The sequence below is a fragment of the Anabrus simplex genome, chromosome 1, assembly GCF_040414725.1.
Source record: "Anabrus simplex isolate iqAnaSimp1 chromosome 1, ASM4041472v1, whole genome shotgun sequence".
NCBI lineage: Eukaryota > Metazoa > Arthropoda > Insecta > Orthoptera > Tettigoniidae > Anabrus > Anabrus simplex.
In genome coordinates this window covers 1363747515-1363767720 of record NC_090265.1, presented here as the reverse complement: position 1 = coordinate 1363767720, position 20206 = coordinate 1363747515, and the positions used below count along the sequence as shown (strand labels likewise).

The window sequence follows — 20206 nt, the reverse complement described above, 5'->3', positions numbered from 1 at the left end:
TCTGTAGCAAAACGTCTTGTTTTTGTAGACTTAAGCGATGGAAAATAGGGTTAGATAAAAGTAGCATCTCTTCGAGCAACTATTTTGATACAAAAGTACACAAGTACAAAGACAAACACTCGCTAACAATTTGCTGTGTCAATCCTTAAACCACAGCTGTGAGGCTGTATGTTTCAACAATTACTTGTAGACCAAAACAGTCATCGATAGGCAAGCACTGCCCTGAGTCTGCGACATGGGAAAGTACAAGTCGATAGAGGGGAAGAGACTTGCGCGCGCGTGCACAGGTATTTCTTACACGGCCACTGCGCTTATGGCGGGGAATGTTTGACACCTGTGTCTTAACAACTGCAGAATGAAACACAGACTGAAGGTTAAATGCCAGGTCAAGCTCGCTGTGCTATTTATGAATAATACAAGCCACCTAAAATTTTAATTTACATGATTGCCACAATTAATCGCAAGTTCGAAATTTTGATGGAGGGTAATTTATCACCCCAGCCGTCCCCACCCCCTCTGGATCGCATAACAGATAGGTTCATCATATTTATCAGACGTTTAGTCACTAGTACAGGGTAATGGAATACCTTGTATTATATCTTATTTCAGAAAATTATCTTGCATTAAACCCGAGTCTACCGGGCGAGTTGGCCGTGCGTGTAGAGGCGCGCGGCTGTGAGCTTGCATCCGGGAGATAGTAGGTTCGAATCCCACTATCGGCAGCCCTGAAGATGGTTTTCCGTGGTTTCCCATTTTCACACCAGGCAAATGCTGGGGCTGTAACTAATTTAAGGCCACGGCCGCTTCCTTCCAACTCCTAGGCCTTTCCTATCCCATCGTCGCCATAAGACCTATCTGTGTCGGTGCGACGTAAAGCCCCTAGCAAAAAAAAACCGAGTCTGCCCTATTATTTCAATAACTTACGCTTTATCATTTCCGCTCTATAATTAAGTGATCCCCAGATAACCTACTTTATTGTTTTACTTCTTTTTGTATCGAACATCCCTGAGTGCCGAATTCCCGGAGCGTTACAGATAGTGTTTTAGACTAAAACGGGTACAATATATGAGCAAGGAACTGGAATCTCAGAGAACGCTTCTGCAGATGATGTTATACTGTATGGAGTAATGAGTCAGTTACAGGATTGTGAGCGACTGTAAAAAGACCTCGACAAAATTGTGAGATGGACATTAGATGGTAAAAAGAGTTAATTTCCGCTTGTAGGTTTCACCAATAGAAGTCCAACCAAAACCAAACCCCATGGCACTACAGCCCTTAAAAGGCCCTGGCCTACCAAGCGACCGCTGCTCATCCTGAAGGCCTGCAGATTACGAGGTGTCGTATGGTCAGCACGACGAATCCTCTCGGCCGTTATTCTTGGCTTTCTACACCGGGGCCGATATCTCACCGTCAGATAGCTCCTCAATTCTAATCACGTAGGCTGAATGGACCTCGAACTATAAGAGAAGTTCTCTCAGTTTTAATTACTGTGTTGTTGGGGTGACAGTAACTCATTTTCGGGATCACTGTAAATATCTAGGTGCTAATATATGGAAAGATCTGAAGATGGCTGAATCACTTAAATGGGATTGTAATTATAGGTTATAGACCTCTTCACGTGTTTTGGGGGTATGTAGGGGTCGTAATAAGGATGTAAAGGAGAGGGCATATCAGTCACTGGTAAGACCCCATTTACATTATGGTTCTTGTGTACGGGGTCTTCACCACGATTACTTCATTCGACAACTGAAGATGGACGAGAGGAATGCAGCACGATCTATTCTTGGCGATTTCCGACAAAAGAGCTGTTTTACGAAAATGTTGCAAACTTTGGACTGTAAAGACATGCGAGTAAGGAGACGAACAGTTCGACTAAGCGGTATATTCCGAACTGTCAGTGGGAGGATGGGTTGGAACGACATTAGCAGATGAATAAGCCTGAGGGGAATTTTTAAAATTAGGAAAGCTCATAACATGAAGATAAAGATGGAAGATAAAATATAAATACAATCTGGAGCAGGAAGAAGAATTAGGCTTAGGAATTGGTATAATTTACCAATTTGGATGTTTGATAAATGTCCAATGTTGCCATAACAACGGATGTTTTATTGATAGAAACAGTATACAGTAACCAAAATCAAATGCAGCTGTTGTGGTCCGGAATATATGTGAAGTGGAATGTGAAGCAATCGTCAATGAGTAGGTAGCTCAACGATAGTCCCAACAATTCAGTAATGTGGATATGAACATTAAAGGTTCGCCATGTCCCGGATGGCCTGCTACAGTGAGTCACTTTAATATTCGGACACCATATGACATGTGACAATCTGAACATTATATCTGTATTTTTTTATACATACAAAAAAGAAAGTTTGACAGTACAAAACCCCAATGTTTCCAATATGATTACATAATAATACAAGTGTCTCAGAACAAAAATGATATGTAGATAAAAAGTAAGTCGTCACTTTATCATATAACAAAACGTGACTTTTAAGAGAATAGTCACATATGATGAAGAATGAGTCCACTTCCATAATACTAGCACCCGGAAACAGTGACTTGCCCTGGCCTGCTACCTAAAGCCATTGTTTAGGCAACTTGAGCCGGAGTTTACTTGCAGCAGGGTATCAGTTACTTTCCGCTCCTCCTCTAGCTAACAACACGAGGCTATCATCCACGTGCTGAGCACGCCCAGTGTTACTTAACTTCGGAGATCTCATGGAATCAACATGGCTACCAATAATAATAATAATAATAATAATAATAATAATAATAATAATTAGCAGTTACCCGCTGGCTCCGCCCGCAATGTATAAAGTATGGTGTTGTTCGGATGTATTTGCAAAGTTTCGAGTTATTGAAATAAGGCACATGATCTGCTGTGGTAACAGAATGTAATATTATGTCAACAAAACACTTGAAAATACATCACACAAAGAAATTGCATCAAACGTTCCTTGGAACAATACTACGCACCGAACTGTTAAAAAGTCCTTCAAAAATCTTCGTCACGGAGACGAATAACTTTTCTCAGAATCTACGAATTTAAGTAGTTATTACCTCAAAAGAAAGCGCTTGATCCACTGAGTCTTTTTAGACCAAAACGAGCTGCGTACCTCAGTTAGAACGAAATATATGATTGCTTCAATGAGAAAAAAATGTTGAGGAAATGAGACGTCAAATTGAATGTGCACTCATAACTTCCCTCAGAATCAACCAATTTGAATAGGAGCTGAAATGAAAGAACTTGATCCACTGAGTGTTTTTAGGCCAAAACGAACTCCGTACCTCAATTAGAACCAAATATATGATTGCTTCAAAGAGACAAAAAATTGAAATATCAAATAATTTGAGGAAGGTGGAAGTTAAGTGAGTTATAGTACCTGATGACAAATCTGTGCATGAATACCTTTAAGTTTAGAACAATGAAGTAAATAGACCGGATAGAATGGCCGGACTGACTGACTTTAGTTTTCATAATTTTTTAATATATAGATAATAATAATTAATAGTAATAATAATAATAATAATAATAATAATAGTAATAATAATAATAATAATAGCCGGGATCAGTAGCTCAGATAGTAGAGCACTGACCTAGCTTAGTGTGTTCGATCCCCTCTCAGCCCGATGGTATTTGAAGATGCTAGCAAATACAGTAGAGACAATACACGACACCGAGCGAGATATCGAGGGACAGCTATTGGAGCTCACTCTAGCGGATAGACCTGAACGGTACTGATTCTGTCATAAGAGCACGTGTATTTTTGTGTGAAGTTTTTGGTGTTATTTATGCGTTTTCAGTGAGTTGACATAATTAAATAGTAGCGTGTGTCATTCCTTGATATCTCCTCTCAACATGAGGGGAAAGGTATGTGCTGTGTTTGGCTGCAGTAATTACGAAGTAGAGAAAAATGCGCACTCGTTCTTCAGGTTCCCTCGTGACAAGAACATGTAAGTAATATTGTGTTTGCATATATATTCTTCCAGTGACAGAGATTTTTATAGTACTTCATAATCTTCTGACCTGCTCGACCCATGTTTTAACGGGCTTAAAATATATAATACGCATATTTTATTGTATAGTGCAGCAGTTAACCTTCAATACCGATGTGTTGTTGTAGGTGTGATCTGTGGGTTTTGAAATGTCACAGAAGCGATTTGGATAAAGTGTACAAGAAAGAAGGGACGTTACGCTTGTATAAGAATTACAAGATCTGTTCAGATCATTTCCAGGCCAGCGACTTTAAAAATCCTCGACTATACAGCCAAGGGTATGTTACATTTTTACTCTAATTGTACGTAAATATTCCTCAAAGCATCACTATCGACAACATTTTCAAACTTTTCTTTCTTTTATCCCTCTTCTCAGATTAAAGCCGGGATTTTATAGATTTTCTTTCTGTTAGTTGGCTTCATGTTAAGAGGAAAATTGTCCAGCTATTAAATGTTAATTCATTGCATCATATGTGTAAGGAATGTGCCGATATTTTTATTGACAAATGTCTTAATGTGATGATACATTGTTTTTAAATGAGGAAAAAAGACAAATCCAACCGTAAGATTTCAGGCAGGTATGCTAAAGCTAAAAAAGTAATGCATAAATGAAAGATCAAGCCATTTCACAGCAGTCCATTTCACACCTTGTTTATATGTCTAATTTCAGTCTTTGAATAATAACCTTTTAAATAATTCTTCATTCATTTATCCAGAATTGCTTTAGCAACTTCGAAGTTAATATCTCAATACCACTGCCTTTCTACACGTAATTTATTTATCCATTTCCGTACATACATTTCCATTGATATTTGAATTTAGCGCGATTTGTTCAGGTCAAGTCACTAGGAGCGCCACCGTCGAATTGTCTCCCATTTTAGCAAGGCGAAATCCGTAAGTGTCGTGTATTGTCTCTACTGTATTTGATGCTAGCCACCTTGTGTCGGTAGATTTACTGGTATGGAAAGAACTCCCATACGAAAAAATTCCAGCACTTGGGCACCTCCGAAAACTGTAAGAGTTAATAATAATAATTGTATGGTCTAAGCTATTGTATGCCATTTAGACTCACTGCATTTATTTCTACTTTTTTTTTTTTTTTTTTTTTTTTTGCTAGTTGCTTTACGTCGCACCGACACAGATTGGTCTTATGGCGACGATAGGACAGGGATGAGCTAGGAGTGGGAAGGAAGCGGCCGTGGCCTAATTAAGGTGTGAAAACGGGAAACCACGGAAAACCATTTTCGGGGCTGCCGACAGTGGGGTTCGAACCTAATATCTCCCGAATACTGGATACTGGCCGCACTTAAGCGACTGCAGCTATCGAACTCGGTTTCATTTATTTCAGTGGCCCATTTTACTCTACCAGGTATCAGAGAATATGAAAGTCTGTTGGATGGGTTATCAGTGAGTTTAAATTATCTGTGTCGGATTAACACCGAATATATTACCAGAGATCATTACATCGTTCGACGGGATTTACTCCTGCCCTTAAAATTACAACAACCTCCGCTCATTGGATCCAGATGCTAACACTCCACGACGGCTCCACAGAGAGAGCAATCGATTTCCCAGAGACATCAGAATCCAAAAAACGGCAGAGGAATTCGGTTAAAATGAGGGAAATATGTCCACCTTGAACCATATCTGTAATAATCTAGCTAAGTGCCGTATCCAAACTTAGACGTAGGTGACTCCGGCTTGGCCATATTAACAAAGCAAGTGCAGTCATTCAATATAGATCCAATTATAGGTACAGATCTTCAGTAAACTCACCTGGAATGCAGAGAAATATGACGATCCACCAATTTTGTTGTAAATCATCTCTAGAATCCGCAGTGCCACTAACCAAGGGATGCCATCCGTCTCTCGCTCAAGGTAGCTGAAGAGTCTCATCACAAAGTCCACTTTCAACAAGCCGACACTGAACAGATACGCTGCATCATCCAACAGCGCACCACGGTTCACTGGATGTATCTTCTTCAAGTCATGTTTCAGCAGAGCATCCTGAAGTAAATTCCAGTTACGTTGGTCGTAGTTAACACGATAGTATCCTGGAACAGTAAAAGAAGTAATCATTTTAGCAAGGTGTTAGAGATATTGCAAAGTAATTCTGAACAAGAAGAAAGATTGTTCTGAGTATAAGCGGCAAAACGACTCTAACTGCTATTCAATCTCGTGGCGTCGTAGAGAGCTGGTGGTGAGATGAACACAACTGCAGATAACTCTTACAGCGGCAGGTGTTTTCCATATACTACTGGTAAGTGGACGTGTAATGTCTAGGAATGAATATGCTCTGATTAATAAATATCCTGGCAATACAAAGGAACTGAGATTAGAGTGGTGGTGGTGGTGGTGGTGATTGTTTTAAGGAGAAAAGTGCATATAAGCAATCATCTTCTCTTTGTAAAATTTGGAATCGACCAGACCCTTCGAAGAATGAAGGTATCGGAGAAAGAAAAATAATGGCTACGAAGAGATCAAGATCCAAATAGAACGACGATTATGTTGTTTTGTAATATGACTTACCGTTTAGCCGCCAATTATCCCGAAACGAAGGTCTGCACCGTCATTAAAATTGCATTTTCGATATTTCGATATTTTCCGGGGCCAAAGTTATACATTTGCCTAGCTTGCAATATTTCCTCAAAGAAAAGAGTGTCCAGGTTTCGGGATAAGCACTAGCATTCATACGGAGTAATTAAGGAAGAAAGTAATACAATTAATAAAGCTAAAATTAATATAAAATAGGATTATAACTCAGGAGAGCCGGATAGGACAAATATGTAATACCAAGTGGATGTACTGGAAAATCAAATGCCCCTCTATAAATTATGATGGTATGAGTTACGGTTATAAGAAAGTGGTGACAGAGGAGAAATTTAGGCGTAAGGATTCTTAGGTAAACAGATAAGATGATGACTAATGGTGTTATTACTTAAGCTATTCGAGGACGGATATAATCTCGAACGATATTCCATCAATATCCCCCAAAATAGCCGATTGACGTCTCTCTCGCTTTCTACCTAAGGAACAACCATGAATTTACAGGAATGATGACGAAAATGGCAATACGTTACTTCCCTGTTGGCAAGCAGTCAGAAACGTTGCCATGGTAACCTGTAGGTTCATTGTCGGTCTGTCGGTCCAAGACCGACTACAATATATTAGACCGTAAAACCGAAACCAAAATGGTGGACGTCGTGGGCGCAGCAGGTGCCGACTGATGAAGGTTAGGTAGCACGTAATAACTTCATTTCAACGACAAGCCGCCGCATATCCATAATAATAATAATAATAATAATAACAATATTCTTTTACGTCCCACTAACTTCTGTTTACGTTTTCGAAGATGCCAGAATTTTGTCCCGCAGGAGTTCTTTTACTTGCCTAAAACTGCTGATACGAGACTGACATATTTGAACACCTTCATTTCAAGATTAATGTTAAAACGTACTTACTTAGAAGAAAATAACTGAAATGATGTACATTAAAGAAAAAGTACCTACGAGTCTAATGAAAGTAAATACGCACATACGTGTAGTTATGTCAAATTAATTCCTTTATCACCAGGTACATTATGAATAAAACAACACTGATATACAGAAATATGCAAGTAAATAAATACCGCATGCAATAGGCTTCTTTCTGATGAGCAACTTTGCCTAAATAAGTAGTAACAAGACTATTAAGAGAAAACAGGTAGAAAATGGAAAGTAATGTTATGTAAAGAGCAGTTTACCTTGTAAGTTTACATGCTGTTGAGCTTAAGACCCTTGGGGATCTTCTGCTTCGCTCCTAAGTCCTCAGTATTGCTCCTCTTCATCTGTTGAATGTGATTGTCCTTGGCGACATTTTTGTCATGCAGAAGTTCTGAGTAGTTTTTGACACAAATGTTGGCCAGGACTTTAATGCACTTCTTCAAACTTTTTATTAATGGCTTGCGACACTTGCAGACAAAGTCAGCATTACTTAAGGTATTTTCAGCCATTTGGAGATCTAGTTTCACTACAGCATCTATCTGATTGCCTAATTTCAAAAAATGTGGTTCATATTCAACACTGATAAGGGTTTGGAAAAGGCAATACACATCAAAAATAAGGCATAGAAGGAAAGTTGAAGGGTGATTCAATCCACCTCTGTTTAGCTGAGTGAAGTATGTATAAAGTTCCATATTATCACAATCAAGAAGTAGCTCTTCATCAGACTGCAGCATAACTTTACATTCCAAACACTTCACTCTTTTCCTTAGTTTCTCTAGTACGGTCATGCTCGTATAACTAGCAATATATTATACCAAAATTCTCTGAGTTTCTACAGGAATAATTGAACAGCGAGACTCTTCAAAAGCAGGTTCCAAAACATCCAAGTTTTCATCTACTTTCCCCTGGGTGAATGTTACAACTAGATCCTTCAAGGTAAACTCTCCTAACTTGGCAGACTTTAAATTCAGCAAACGTAGGACTTTCGAGTCTTCGATCAGACTCCTATAAGCTGCGAATGTTCCCTCCAAACTACCTGTCTGTAGCTTGGATGTGAGTATATAGGCATAATTTTACTTATCAAAAACGTATTTACATATATCAGCAATTGCGAGGAGTGTATGAGTTAGAGCTGTGTATGTGTCATTAGTGAGTTTCCTTTCGGTCGGCGACATGTCCCAGATATCAATATAACTTTTAAAAGTTTGCAAAAAGAGGAGTTTGGTGTCATTATCCCCATAACTTGGGTTTGCATCCTCATTCAAGGTGTATGTTCCCTTCATAACATGCTGAACAGTAACAATGTTCCACCATTCAGAGATTAACTTTAAAAATTGGATGGTACCTTCAGAGATAACCATACCCTCATTTCGTAGCATCTCTAAGGCCACCATATTTTTAGGGTCTAAAATACTCATAGCTAGAGCAACGTTCTTCCTCTCAATAGCCGTGAGATACAAAGCCTTCCTGGTTAAATCTGGAGCTAGCTTTAATAACATCATATTTTCAGAATGAAATAGGTCTCTCATGTCTGAAAAATTAGCCTGAATGGTTGTGAATTGGCATGTCATCTTACCTTCAGGAATATTCAAAATGTTCTCAATGATAGTGAATGTCTGTTTAACATCGGGGATAACAAAAGATTCGCTGGACCTGTTTAACCAATTATTCCGAATGTACTTCAATAAATGCACGTTGCCAAAGAGAAAAAAAGAGACTTGGAAGGATCAGCTGGATTAAGGACACAAGTTTTTAGGATCCCGTCGCTTAATAGCTCAAACACTTTCCTATTTGTTCGATGATTATCAGAGACTAAGCACACTACATCAAAGTTAAGTTCATTCATAACTTTGAGAAGATCTACTGTTAGTTTCAGTAGTGTCTCAGCATTCATGATTTTACTGGGAAGAGACCAATAACATCCTTGCATTTCAAATGTAAGGATGAACACATACAAACCTGCATAGTGGTGGTTGCCTCAGACTCAGACCCATTTTCAGCAATCCCTATTATCTTTCCTGCTTTATATGTCAGCTTGGCATTAACATAAATTTCATCCATCATGACTGTAACAACTTCATCCTCATCATTCAAAAGTTTATAGACTTCTCCATTAGTAAACATTATTGAGAAGATCCGATACCATAACCTTTTGAACCTGTTCAACCTAATAATTGACGAAGATATACATGATGAGGTAGAGTCATAAGGTTAGTTTTACGAATGGACTGATAGGCTCCTGGATATGAGTAAGAAATTGTGGCAACCCATACAATAAGCTCAGACGAATACTGTACATGACTTACTACAGACAATTCCAAATGTTCTAAGGCAAATTTAATACTTCTACGCCTTACTATATCCAGATCACTGTCAAGAACCAAGGCCTCCTTTAAAAATTCACTAGGATAGAAATTCTACCAGATGTGGAAACATGTTCATCACTGTAATTTGAAAGATGACTCACCAAATTGTCCAGATTACTCCACCTATTACACTTCAGGTCATTATTTCCTTCACACTGCAGTATCCACTTAAACTTCGTAGTAGGCACACATAGATTCTTAAAAACTACTTTTACATCTAAGGAACTCTATACTTTGAAACACATATTCATTGATGGTACATCGCTAAATTTACCACCATCATCTATCTTAATAAAAAGAACACTACTTTCACTCATAATTACTGTGAACAGAGCCAACGTGTTTGCTGTCTAGAATTCTTCTGAAGTCTTCAAAAGACGGTATTAAATCCTGCTCACACCACTTAGCAAAATTCTTCTCCTCCCTGTCGATCACTTATTGTAATCGTTCTTCTGGATCTCTTCTACCTTTGGGGAGTCTAATTTTACGGTAAGAAGGCTGATTTGGGAAAATTGTAGGAACTGCATCAGGAGCTAATTTAGGAATTTTACGAGGGATACGAATAGGCTAACCATTTTCGGTTGGAAAGAGATCTTCCCTAACCACAAATTTTGGTTCGAAATGTTTCACACATACAACAGTTTGGTCTTTTACTTTCAAATTTTCCCGATGAATATTCATGTTCCGAGCTGTCAGCGGAGAGATGGCGTGGAATGACATTAATAGACGAATAAGTTTGAGTGCCATCTTTAAAAGTAGGAAAGATCGCAATGTGAAGATAAAGTTGGAATTCAAGAGGACAAATTGGGGCAAATATTAATTTACAGGAAGGGGAGTTAGGGATAGGAATAACTTACAAAGGGCGATGTTCAATAAATTTCCAATTTCTTTGAAATCATTTAAGAAAAGGCTAGGAAAACAACAGATAGGGAATCTGCCACCTGGGCGACTGCCCTAAATGCAGACCAGTATTGATTGATTGATTGATCGATTATACATTTCTCCCATAAGCTTTATCTTTAGGGAATTTAAAAGTTGAAGTAACCGCAATTGTATAGTTCGATCTACAACCAGGAACGCAGCAGGAACGACCCATTTCGTGAAATGTTATAGTCCGGCAATGTATAGGCCTACACAATTATACACTAACAATACCATATATACACTCCTAACAATGCACCATACTAATAAACCATTATAAATTACTATTTCACCAAATATATACTTTATACTTCAATTACTCGATCAAAATAACACTTTTAACACATTGTAAACAAAGCCATGAACCTTCCACATGTCTCAAACGTTCGCCCACGCAAGCGTCATTTTCCTCCCAATCGATAGTAGTATTAAGGTCTGATTCGTCCTGGTCTGATATATTATAGTCGGTCTTGGTTGGTCACTCAATGAAGAGCATTATACCCACAGAAAATGGTAATTTTCTCCGTCGTTTGAAGAGTAAGCTAAATTATGAACATAATAAAAGTTGTCTCTAATGAAGAGACGCTTCACATACTAACAGTCCACGGATTTTACAGAAAATGAACAGTATATGAGAAAATGGAAGAAAACTGTTCTGGTTTTCCTATAAACCGCCCGTCTATTCAAAGATGTTTAAATGATATGCATAACAAAACCTTCCCCGGGATGAGTATACTGTAAATATGACGTTTGGTTGAGATCTATCAAGACGTTTCGCCGTGATTGTGGGACAGACGAACAGACGAACAGACACGAAAAATAAAAACCACCGATTCGGTCTTGAGTTGACCTAAAACGGATAAATATCTGAAGAATTGGCAAAACAATCAAAATTACAGACAGCTGACCCCCTACAACTTTATTTATATAGATATAGATAATAATAATAATAATAATAATAATAATAATAATAATAATAATAATAATAATAATAATAATAATAATAATAAACACTTATGCGAGGAACTAGTTTGAACTGTATTGGTGCCTTGATAGCGATTTTCTGAACCCGCCCTAATACTGTGCCCGCACAAGGTTTGACATGTTTAAAGGTGAATTCGCCTGTGTAACACTGGTAAGAGAAATGGTGCAAGAGAAGGAGAATCATTCAGGTTTTAGCTTTTGGTATGTGCTTTATTAAAATAGTTAGTGAAATATTTTTCCTTCCATAGTCAATATTAAGTAGATATATATATATATAAATGCCTGGAGACGATGGAATACGAAAGGTCTAGGAATGGGGAGGAGGCAGCCGTGGTCTTAATTAAGGTACAGGCCCAGCATTCGCCTGGTGAAAATGGGAAACCACATAAAACCCTCTTCAGGACTGCCGACAGTATGGTTCGAACTACTATCTTCTGAATGTAATCTCTCAGCTGCGCGCCTCTAACCACACGGCCAACTCGCTCGGTGGATAAATTTGTGACAAAACGAAGCAAGCCATTGCCATCCTGTGGATCGGTAGAATGGTAATTATTTAAAACATTGATTTATTTCATCCTATGGTAAACTAAAGTATGTTGTTTGCTTTTAAGTCCCATCTGCTGAAAGTATGAAGCCATCAATATCAGTTCGGCTCTAGGAGATAAAATTACCTGTCCATTAGAAACAAAACATTGGATTTTTTCTGAAAGAAAAGTATATACATTTGATAAATCACCAAGCTTCTATAAAGCAGTAAGAGTGGCTAAGATGTACTGTATAAACCGCATACAATTGCAGAACGATAGCAACAAACTCATCTAACACATTAAAAAAAAATGGGCTTTTCGACTTAAGTTTTAAAATAAGTGTATTGATTGTTAGAAATGTATTTTTATGTGTTGCTATGAGTTTTTAACAATCACGCTTAATAAACTGATATGTGTTCATCTTCTTCAGAAAATAATTTCCATTCGCATTGTACACGTTATTTATATTCCGCGACCCTTTTATATGACACCACGTCCCCCTTATGTGTCGAGAATCCCAGTTTGAGAAACGCTGGTCTAGACTTACCTTTGGCCTTGATGTTGTATATGACCCAGTCGTCTTCTCCAGGGTGGGTCAGCAACGTCATATTATCATCAGGAGACAACCAGACGACTGGTTTAGTATCGTTAAACTGCAACTGCTGGCTAGTGGTGTAGGTGATAGGGATGTACCATTTGGAACCATGTGCAGGGGAAATATCCAGGTTGAATCTTCCCTGCAGAAAGATTGAAGGCCCTACATTATAATCAACATTCATTTTTTGGTTTTAAAAGTTTGAATACATTATGACACTGTAGTTCCGTAGAAGACTAGAGTTTTTCTATTTAAAACTTAGACCTTAACCAGAAATGGGATTCCAGCTAATGAGATCACTGCCACACTGGGGCTATACGCTGATTATTCTACGAATGAAAAAGCCTAAGTACTTTCCTGTTTAGTTGATATGATGTTTCCAAACGGTGAAATTAAACTAGTGGAGATATATTTGTTCCCTAGTGAAAGTAGGCTTTTTTTCTTTTCTTTTTTTTTTCTTTTCTTTTTTTTTTTTTTTTTTTTTTGCTAGTTGCTTTACGTCGCACCGACACAGATAGGTCTTATGGCGACGATGGAACAGGGAAGGGCTAGGAGTGGGAAGGAAGTGGTCATGGCCTTAATTAAGGTACAGCCCCAGCATTTGCCTGGTGTGAAAATGGGAAACCACGGAAAACCATTTTCAGGGCTGCCGACAGTGGGGTTCGAACTTACCATCTCCCGAATACTGGATATTGGCCGCACTTAACCCTCAAACACACGCGTATGGGGTGGAATCCACCCCAGGTCATTTTATTTCCTGGTGAAATGTACAAATAACTTTTCTGTGCTCTCCCCGCTCTTGTACCTTTCCGGCTGGATCCCTACAGAAAGAGTCATTCTTACATAATCTACCTTAAAATCTCCAATTAATATAGTAATTCATATTTTACAATACAATGATATGTGGGGTGGAAAGCACCACCACGGGTGTGTCTGCGTCCTAAGATCTGGAACGTATGCTTGAGGGTTAAACGACTGCAGCTATCGAGCTCGGTAAGTAGGCTTTTAGTGGAGTCTCAAATGACTTTCAGCTCCGATAGTACAAATCAACAATATCACTATCTTATCCACATCGATGTACTGTATCTAGTTAATATCTGTATATTTTATTTATTTATTTATTTATTTATTTATTTATTTATTTATTTATTTATTTATTTATTTATTTATTTATTTATTAGTTGTACCTTGCATTACATTTTAAAGTTGACTTTCATAGACTAACTTGTATATGAATGTTCATTCGGTCTATAAGCCATATCTACGCATGCAACTTCTGTAATGTATATCAAACAATTTTATGTGCGTTTTACATAACTCTGTAATTTATAACCTGTATCCGCATCTGAGGCAAAGGAGAAAGAAAGTCTAGAGGCTCCATTACCCCTCCCCCTCACCACATTCACAACTGAACGCCCATGACCTTATTTAAAACCTTTACCCTTCAGGATAGCCGGGCTGAGTGGCTCAGACGGTTAAGGCGCTGGTCTTCTAACCCCAACTTGACAGGTTCGATCCTGGCTCAGTCCGGTGGTATTTGAAGGTGCTGAAATACGACAGCCCCGTGTCGGTAGATTTACTGGCACGTAAAAGAACTCCTGCGGGACTGAATTCCGGCACCTCGGAGTCTCAGAAGACCGTAAAAGTAGTTAGTGGGACGTAAAGCAAATAGCATTATTATTATACCTTCAGGATAAGAAAGGAACATTCTCCATAAGACAGGATAGGTATCTAAACAGCGTTCTATCCAGCGTCGTACAAAGAAAATTCGCGAAGTGCCAGGCGGTATTTATTTCTCTTTTCGGAACAGGCATAAATGATCCACTAGATGGCTGCACCGCATATTTAGCTGCCCATACTGACTCGTTCGCTTGAGATAAGCCGTTAAAAGTAATTCGTGCGTGCATGCAGCGTTCTGAGGCTACTTGGAGATCACTTATTCGTTTGATGAGTGGTGTTGGAAGATCAAGGGACAACCACCAGAGGTGGGTGTGTCTAGAAAAACAGACAGAACTTTGTGATTGTGGGGAAATACAAACTACCCCAGACATGTATAACTGTCAAATAAGCCCTGACCAATGTACACTTCAAAGCCTCGTTCAAGCGACCATAGAGGGAATTGCTGACTTTGATTATTGGATGGACTCAGTGTGACCGCACGAAAATCTGTAAAGGGCCATACATTTTATGTAATTGTAACGTGTATGTTTATGTATATTTGTATTGCATCAACGCTCTGACACGAAATAATAAGAACGCTAATCTGTCTGAATCCAAAGTAGTTGTTTACGTTTAGGAGTGTATATTGCGATCTGTAATTAGTGAATACTTGATATAGTGTACAATGAAAATTGACGCAAAAGAGGTGTTAGTGGTTTCATTCTGGACTGAATTACCGTCTTTATTACCGTCCTTATCACTTCAAGTACCTGAGGTACATGAGGAGGAAAGAGAAATTTCGAAATTTATTTTGTTTGATCAGGAAACTTGAAGACGCCACCATCTCCGAAATCCTGAAGGACGGTTTTTTTTTTTTTGCTAGCTGTTTTACGTCGCACCGACACAGATAGGTCTTATGGCGACGATAGGACAGGAAAGGGCTAGGAGTGGGAAGGAAGCGACCGTGGCTTTAATTAAGGTACAGCCCCAGCATTTGCCTGGTGTGAAAATGGGAAACCACGGAAAACCATTTTCAGGGCTGCCGGCAGTGGGGTTCGAACCTACTATCTCCCGAATACTGGATACTGGCCGCACTTAAGCGACTGCAGCTATCGAGCTCGGTACCTGAAGGATGAAGTACTGGTGCAAAATTTTAAGATAATATGCAACTTGAGGTTATTCGGGTGTACAGATCCATTTGTTGGTGATGCTTTCTGTTATTCTCATTCCCTTTCCAGTTAACATTTGGCTAGTTCTGATCACCCGCTACAATAACGTTCCTCTCTTCCCCTCACAGCTGGTTATTTTATCAAATAATTCTGCACCTTGCCAGGTCTGTACACCCAAAAACATCAAGTTGCCTATTGTCTTTAGAGATGAGTCTTACACCTAGAATTTCATGTACCGAGCTCGATAGCTGTAGTCGCTTAAGTGCGGCCAGTACCCAGTATTCGGGAGATAGTAGGTTCGAACCCCACTATCGGCATCCCTGAAAATGGTTTTCCGTGGTTTCCCATTTTCATACCAGGCAAATGCTGGGGCTGTACCTTAATTAAGGCCACGGCCGCTTCCTTCCCACTCTTAGCCCTTTCTTGTCCCATCGTCGCCATAAGACCTATCTGTGTCGGTGCGACGTAAAGCAACTAGCAAAAAAAAAAAAAAAAAAGGATTTCATGTTCCTCATCCTTAACTTTTTCGTAGCTTACAAATTCACCTTTCACCACTATAAATACTCCCCCTCCTATCGTTCCTAAATAAATACTCCAGTTCCGCGAGAAAATGTCCGCATCCATAATATCACTTCTCAGTTCTTCTACAGTTTAACAATTTCATGTCATCCATACTCGACTTTATGCTTCCCATACTGTTGTCATCGTCCTTGGTCCACCCCGTTTCCCTGAACGTACCTCCCTATAACTCTTTCAAACAAACCTTCTAACTTATAAACTTATAATACGTACCATTGCGGTTCAAGTGAAATCCATCTGAGCGTAGATTCCAATCTCCTACCCACCCATTAGGATCTACAAATCTCACTCCCAATTTCCCCCACACACATTCCATAGTCTCATTGAAATCCCCAATTACCCTCTTCGTTTCTTTAGCGTAGGATTCCATTTATGATTTTTTAAATTATAACTCGATTTAATAGATTTAATGTGTGTGTCCTTATAAATTTATTTAGGCATCTCGTTTGTGACGTAATACCACGTCGTATTCAAAGAGTTGCAGGTCCATTCATGTGAATTAGATGGTAAATGACTTAGATCTTCGAACGTTACAATGAACTTTGCGGCGACTTTATATTTCGTTTGATGTTCGTTTTGATACAATGCCATATTAATGAAAGAGGCTTAATTTAGATGTGAACTTATTGCTTATTAAACTAGAGGAACAACGTCGTTAATAATAATAAAAATAATAAATACAATAGTCTAATCATAACAATAATAATACTAAGCGAATCTTCGAATGTGTTCGGAATAAAGGATATTGATGACAAGGAATATTCTTGGGATATGATATAGCTACCTTCGCGAGATAACAGACATATTTTAAGGTAGTAAGATTTATTTAGTATTTATTGTAGTATAGGATGTATTCAATGATATTTATGTAGACTTGATTGATATGAAATGGCGTATGGCTTCTAGTGCCGGAAGTGTCGAGGACAAGTTCGGCTTGCGAGGTGCAAGTCTTTTTATTTGACACCCGTAGGCGACCTGCGCGTCGTGATAAGGATGAAACGGTGATGAAGACGACACATACACCCAGCCCCCGTGCCAGCGAAATTAACCAATGATGGTTAAAATTCCCGACACTATCGGGAATCGAACCCGGCCAGCACGCTAACCATTTAGCCATGGAGCCGGTTGATTGATATGATCATGGGTAACTTCATAGGTATTTCCAGCCTTCCACACTTAATTGTTCCAGAGAGACGATGTCACAGTTTTGGAGCTTCGTTATGGGAGCAAGAGTTTTGTTTACATGACAGTTTGATAGTACGCTGTTGTTATTTCAACATTTTTAAAGGTGTTAGTTGGTGTTTTCAAGTGGAAATATTTCGAATGAGCATCAGTAAAAGGGTACTTTCTGCAGTAGTATGTGTTTAAATTCATATTATAGTATTGTAGTTTGTGCAGCCTCATGTTAGCAACCATTGCTAGGTTATGTGAATCCACTAAATTATTACCGATTGTCTAACGTGCTTTTAAATTTAGTATTTAATTATGAGTATTATTATAATGCGTTAAGAGCCTCTATGGCTCAGGCGGCAGTGCGCCGGCCTCTCACCGCTGGGATCCGTGGTTCAAATCCCGGTCACTCCATGTGAGATTTGTGCTGGACAAAGCGAAGGCGGGACAGGTTTTTCTCCGGGTACTCCGGTTTCCAGCAACACTCTCCAAATTAATATAAAATCACTTAATTTCATATTTCATTCATTAATCGTTGCCCCAGAAGAGTGCGACAGGCTTCGGCAGCCGGCACAATTCATATCCTTGCCACTAGATGGGGCTTCTTCATTCATTTCATCCCTGACCCGGTCGAATGACTGGAAACAGGCTGTGGATTTTCATTTACATTATAATGCTTTAGTGTAGTGTCCGGATCCCGTGAGATCTCCGAAGTTAATCAACACTGAGCGTGGTCAAGGTTTGGATGGGTTGCCACGCGCTGTTGGTGGGGGTAAGGAAATGGAGGAGAGGAAAGGAACTGCCCACCGTACCGTACGTAAACTCCGGCTCAGGCACACCCTTACCTTAGTGTAGTGTAGGCTCCTCTTTACATACAGAACGAACGCGCAGTGTGCTTGGTTGTACGTCTAATTATCGTTCAAATAAAGAAGGGGCTATCTCAACATTCTGGTTTCCATCAAGATCCTGAGACACAACCTCTACAGCTACAGCTCTGAAATCCCGCACATTATATTGTTCCTTTATAATTTAGAATTTTCTTTAATAGTTATGTACAGAAAATTTATGTTTTACCTCCTCTTAGCGGCAGACTGTAAAAACAGGAGGCCTTTCCAAAATAAATGGAAATTATATATACCTGTGTCGGAATTCGATTTTTTCTGAAAATAATAGTAATTATTGAATAAGTTATGCAAATATTACATATCTATTATCAAAAAATCCCTGTCTAAAGGCTAAAGAATTTGTGAGATCAAAGGTTCATTATGAATTTACAAAATTGTTAAAATTATTACAATAAGTATTACAATAAATTACCATTACAATAAATTGGTAAATACAATTTTTATATAAAGCATTGAAGGCAGCCCTCCTTCATTCGGGGCCTTTCTCACACACATGAAAGATACCGGGCGAGTAGGAAAGTCGAAGAATTTAGGAATGGCATTCCATTTTATGAGCTTCCTTCCATGTGCTCGCTTTACTTCGAATTGACATTCCTCAAAATGAAGTTGCAGGGAAGATTATAATCAAGATATTGTCAGTAAAATTAGTTTCATAGACAAGCTTTTTACAAAAGCAGATACCTATAGTAAACTTGCTGATTATTACATTTTTCTCTAGCAAAATTTGTACTAACCTCACACAGCTGTAAATGTTCTGTTGACTAACACTTGTCACGTCGGCAATCTTCACCCATGTTTTCCTCCTATTCTTATCTTTCAGGAATCTAAATAATCTAGCCTCTTTAGATGAATGACTTTTGCAATTTGGAGGGACACAATAACCCACTATAACTTAAATATCATTGCACTAGATATCACGCAGACAACAAGTGGAGAGCTTTAATCTCAAAATGGCCGCTGCCACAAATAATTCTGGGAGCGTGACCAGACCTGTGTATATAGATCTTGATTTAAACCCCAAGGTCACGACCTTGATTCAAACGGGTGACCGCTCTGTCATCTGTTGGACAAAACTCAGAATTAAGTTTGTTTGGCCTGACCTCTGTGGGAAAAGGTCTCAAGTAATTGAAAGTTTTGCTTTTCGGCTGTCAGACGTAGTAGATTCTGTTGTCAGTGAATAAATCATGATTATCATCAGTATATAGTAAACACATTGCAGCTTTAGTTACAACAGTTGCATGAGCAATTGTTAAAAGAAAGAAAAAACAGTGAGAAGAGGAGAGCTAAACGATGGTGGACCAGACTTGGCTAGCTAGAAGGGATGATGGAGAGGGATTGTTATTTCTAGTCCAGAATGAATTGTGATTAGAAGACACTGAATCATACACGAATTTCTTAAGAGTGAGTAAAGGAAACTTTGAAAATTTGCTCCAGTTTGTTGGACCAAGAATAGAAAGACAAGATACAAATATGAGGTAAGCTGTTCCAGCTACAGTGAGACTGAAAATACCGGCAACGGTGAGATTTCTTGCCATTGACGAATCAAAAACCTTCATGTAAGCAAATACAGTAGAGACAATACGCGACACTCTGCGAGATATCGAGGGACAGCTATTAGAGCTCTCTCTAGCGGACTGACCTGAGAACTACTAATTCTGTCGTAAGAGCACGTGTATTCGTGTGTGAAGTTTTTGGTGTTATTTATGCGTTTTCAGTGAGTTGACGTAATTGAATAGTAGCGTGTGTCATTCCTTGATATCTCCTCTCAAGATGAGGGGAAAGGTATGTGCTGTGTTTGGCTGCAGTAACTATGAAGTAGAGAAGAATGCGCGGTCTTTCTTCCGTTTCCC

The 20206-nt window shown here is 38.9% G+C and overlaps 1 protein-coding gene across 1 annotated transcript in view; it reads right to left on the bottom strand.

Annotated features, from left to right (window-relative positions):
- Nucleotides 1-20206, bottom strand: part of LOC136859064 (uncharacterized) — a 792234-nt gene that overhangs the window by 499288 nt on the left and 272740 nt on the right. Inside the window, exons 25-26 of the mRNA XM_068225768.1 lie at nt 12827-13016; nt 5776-6053 (exon numbers count right to left, since the gene is read on the bottom strand). Of these exons, the coding sequence (XP_068081869.1) occupies nt 5776-6053; nt 12827-13016 (468 nt within the window). The remainder of the gene's footprint in view (nt 1-5775; nt 6054-12826; nt 13017-20206) is intronic.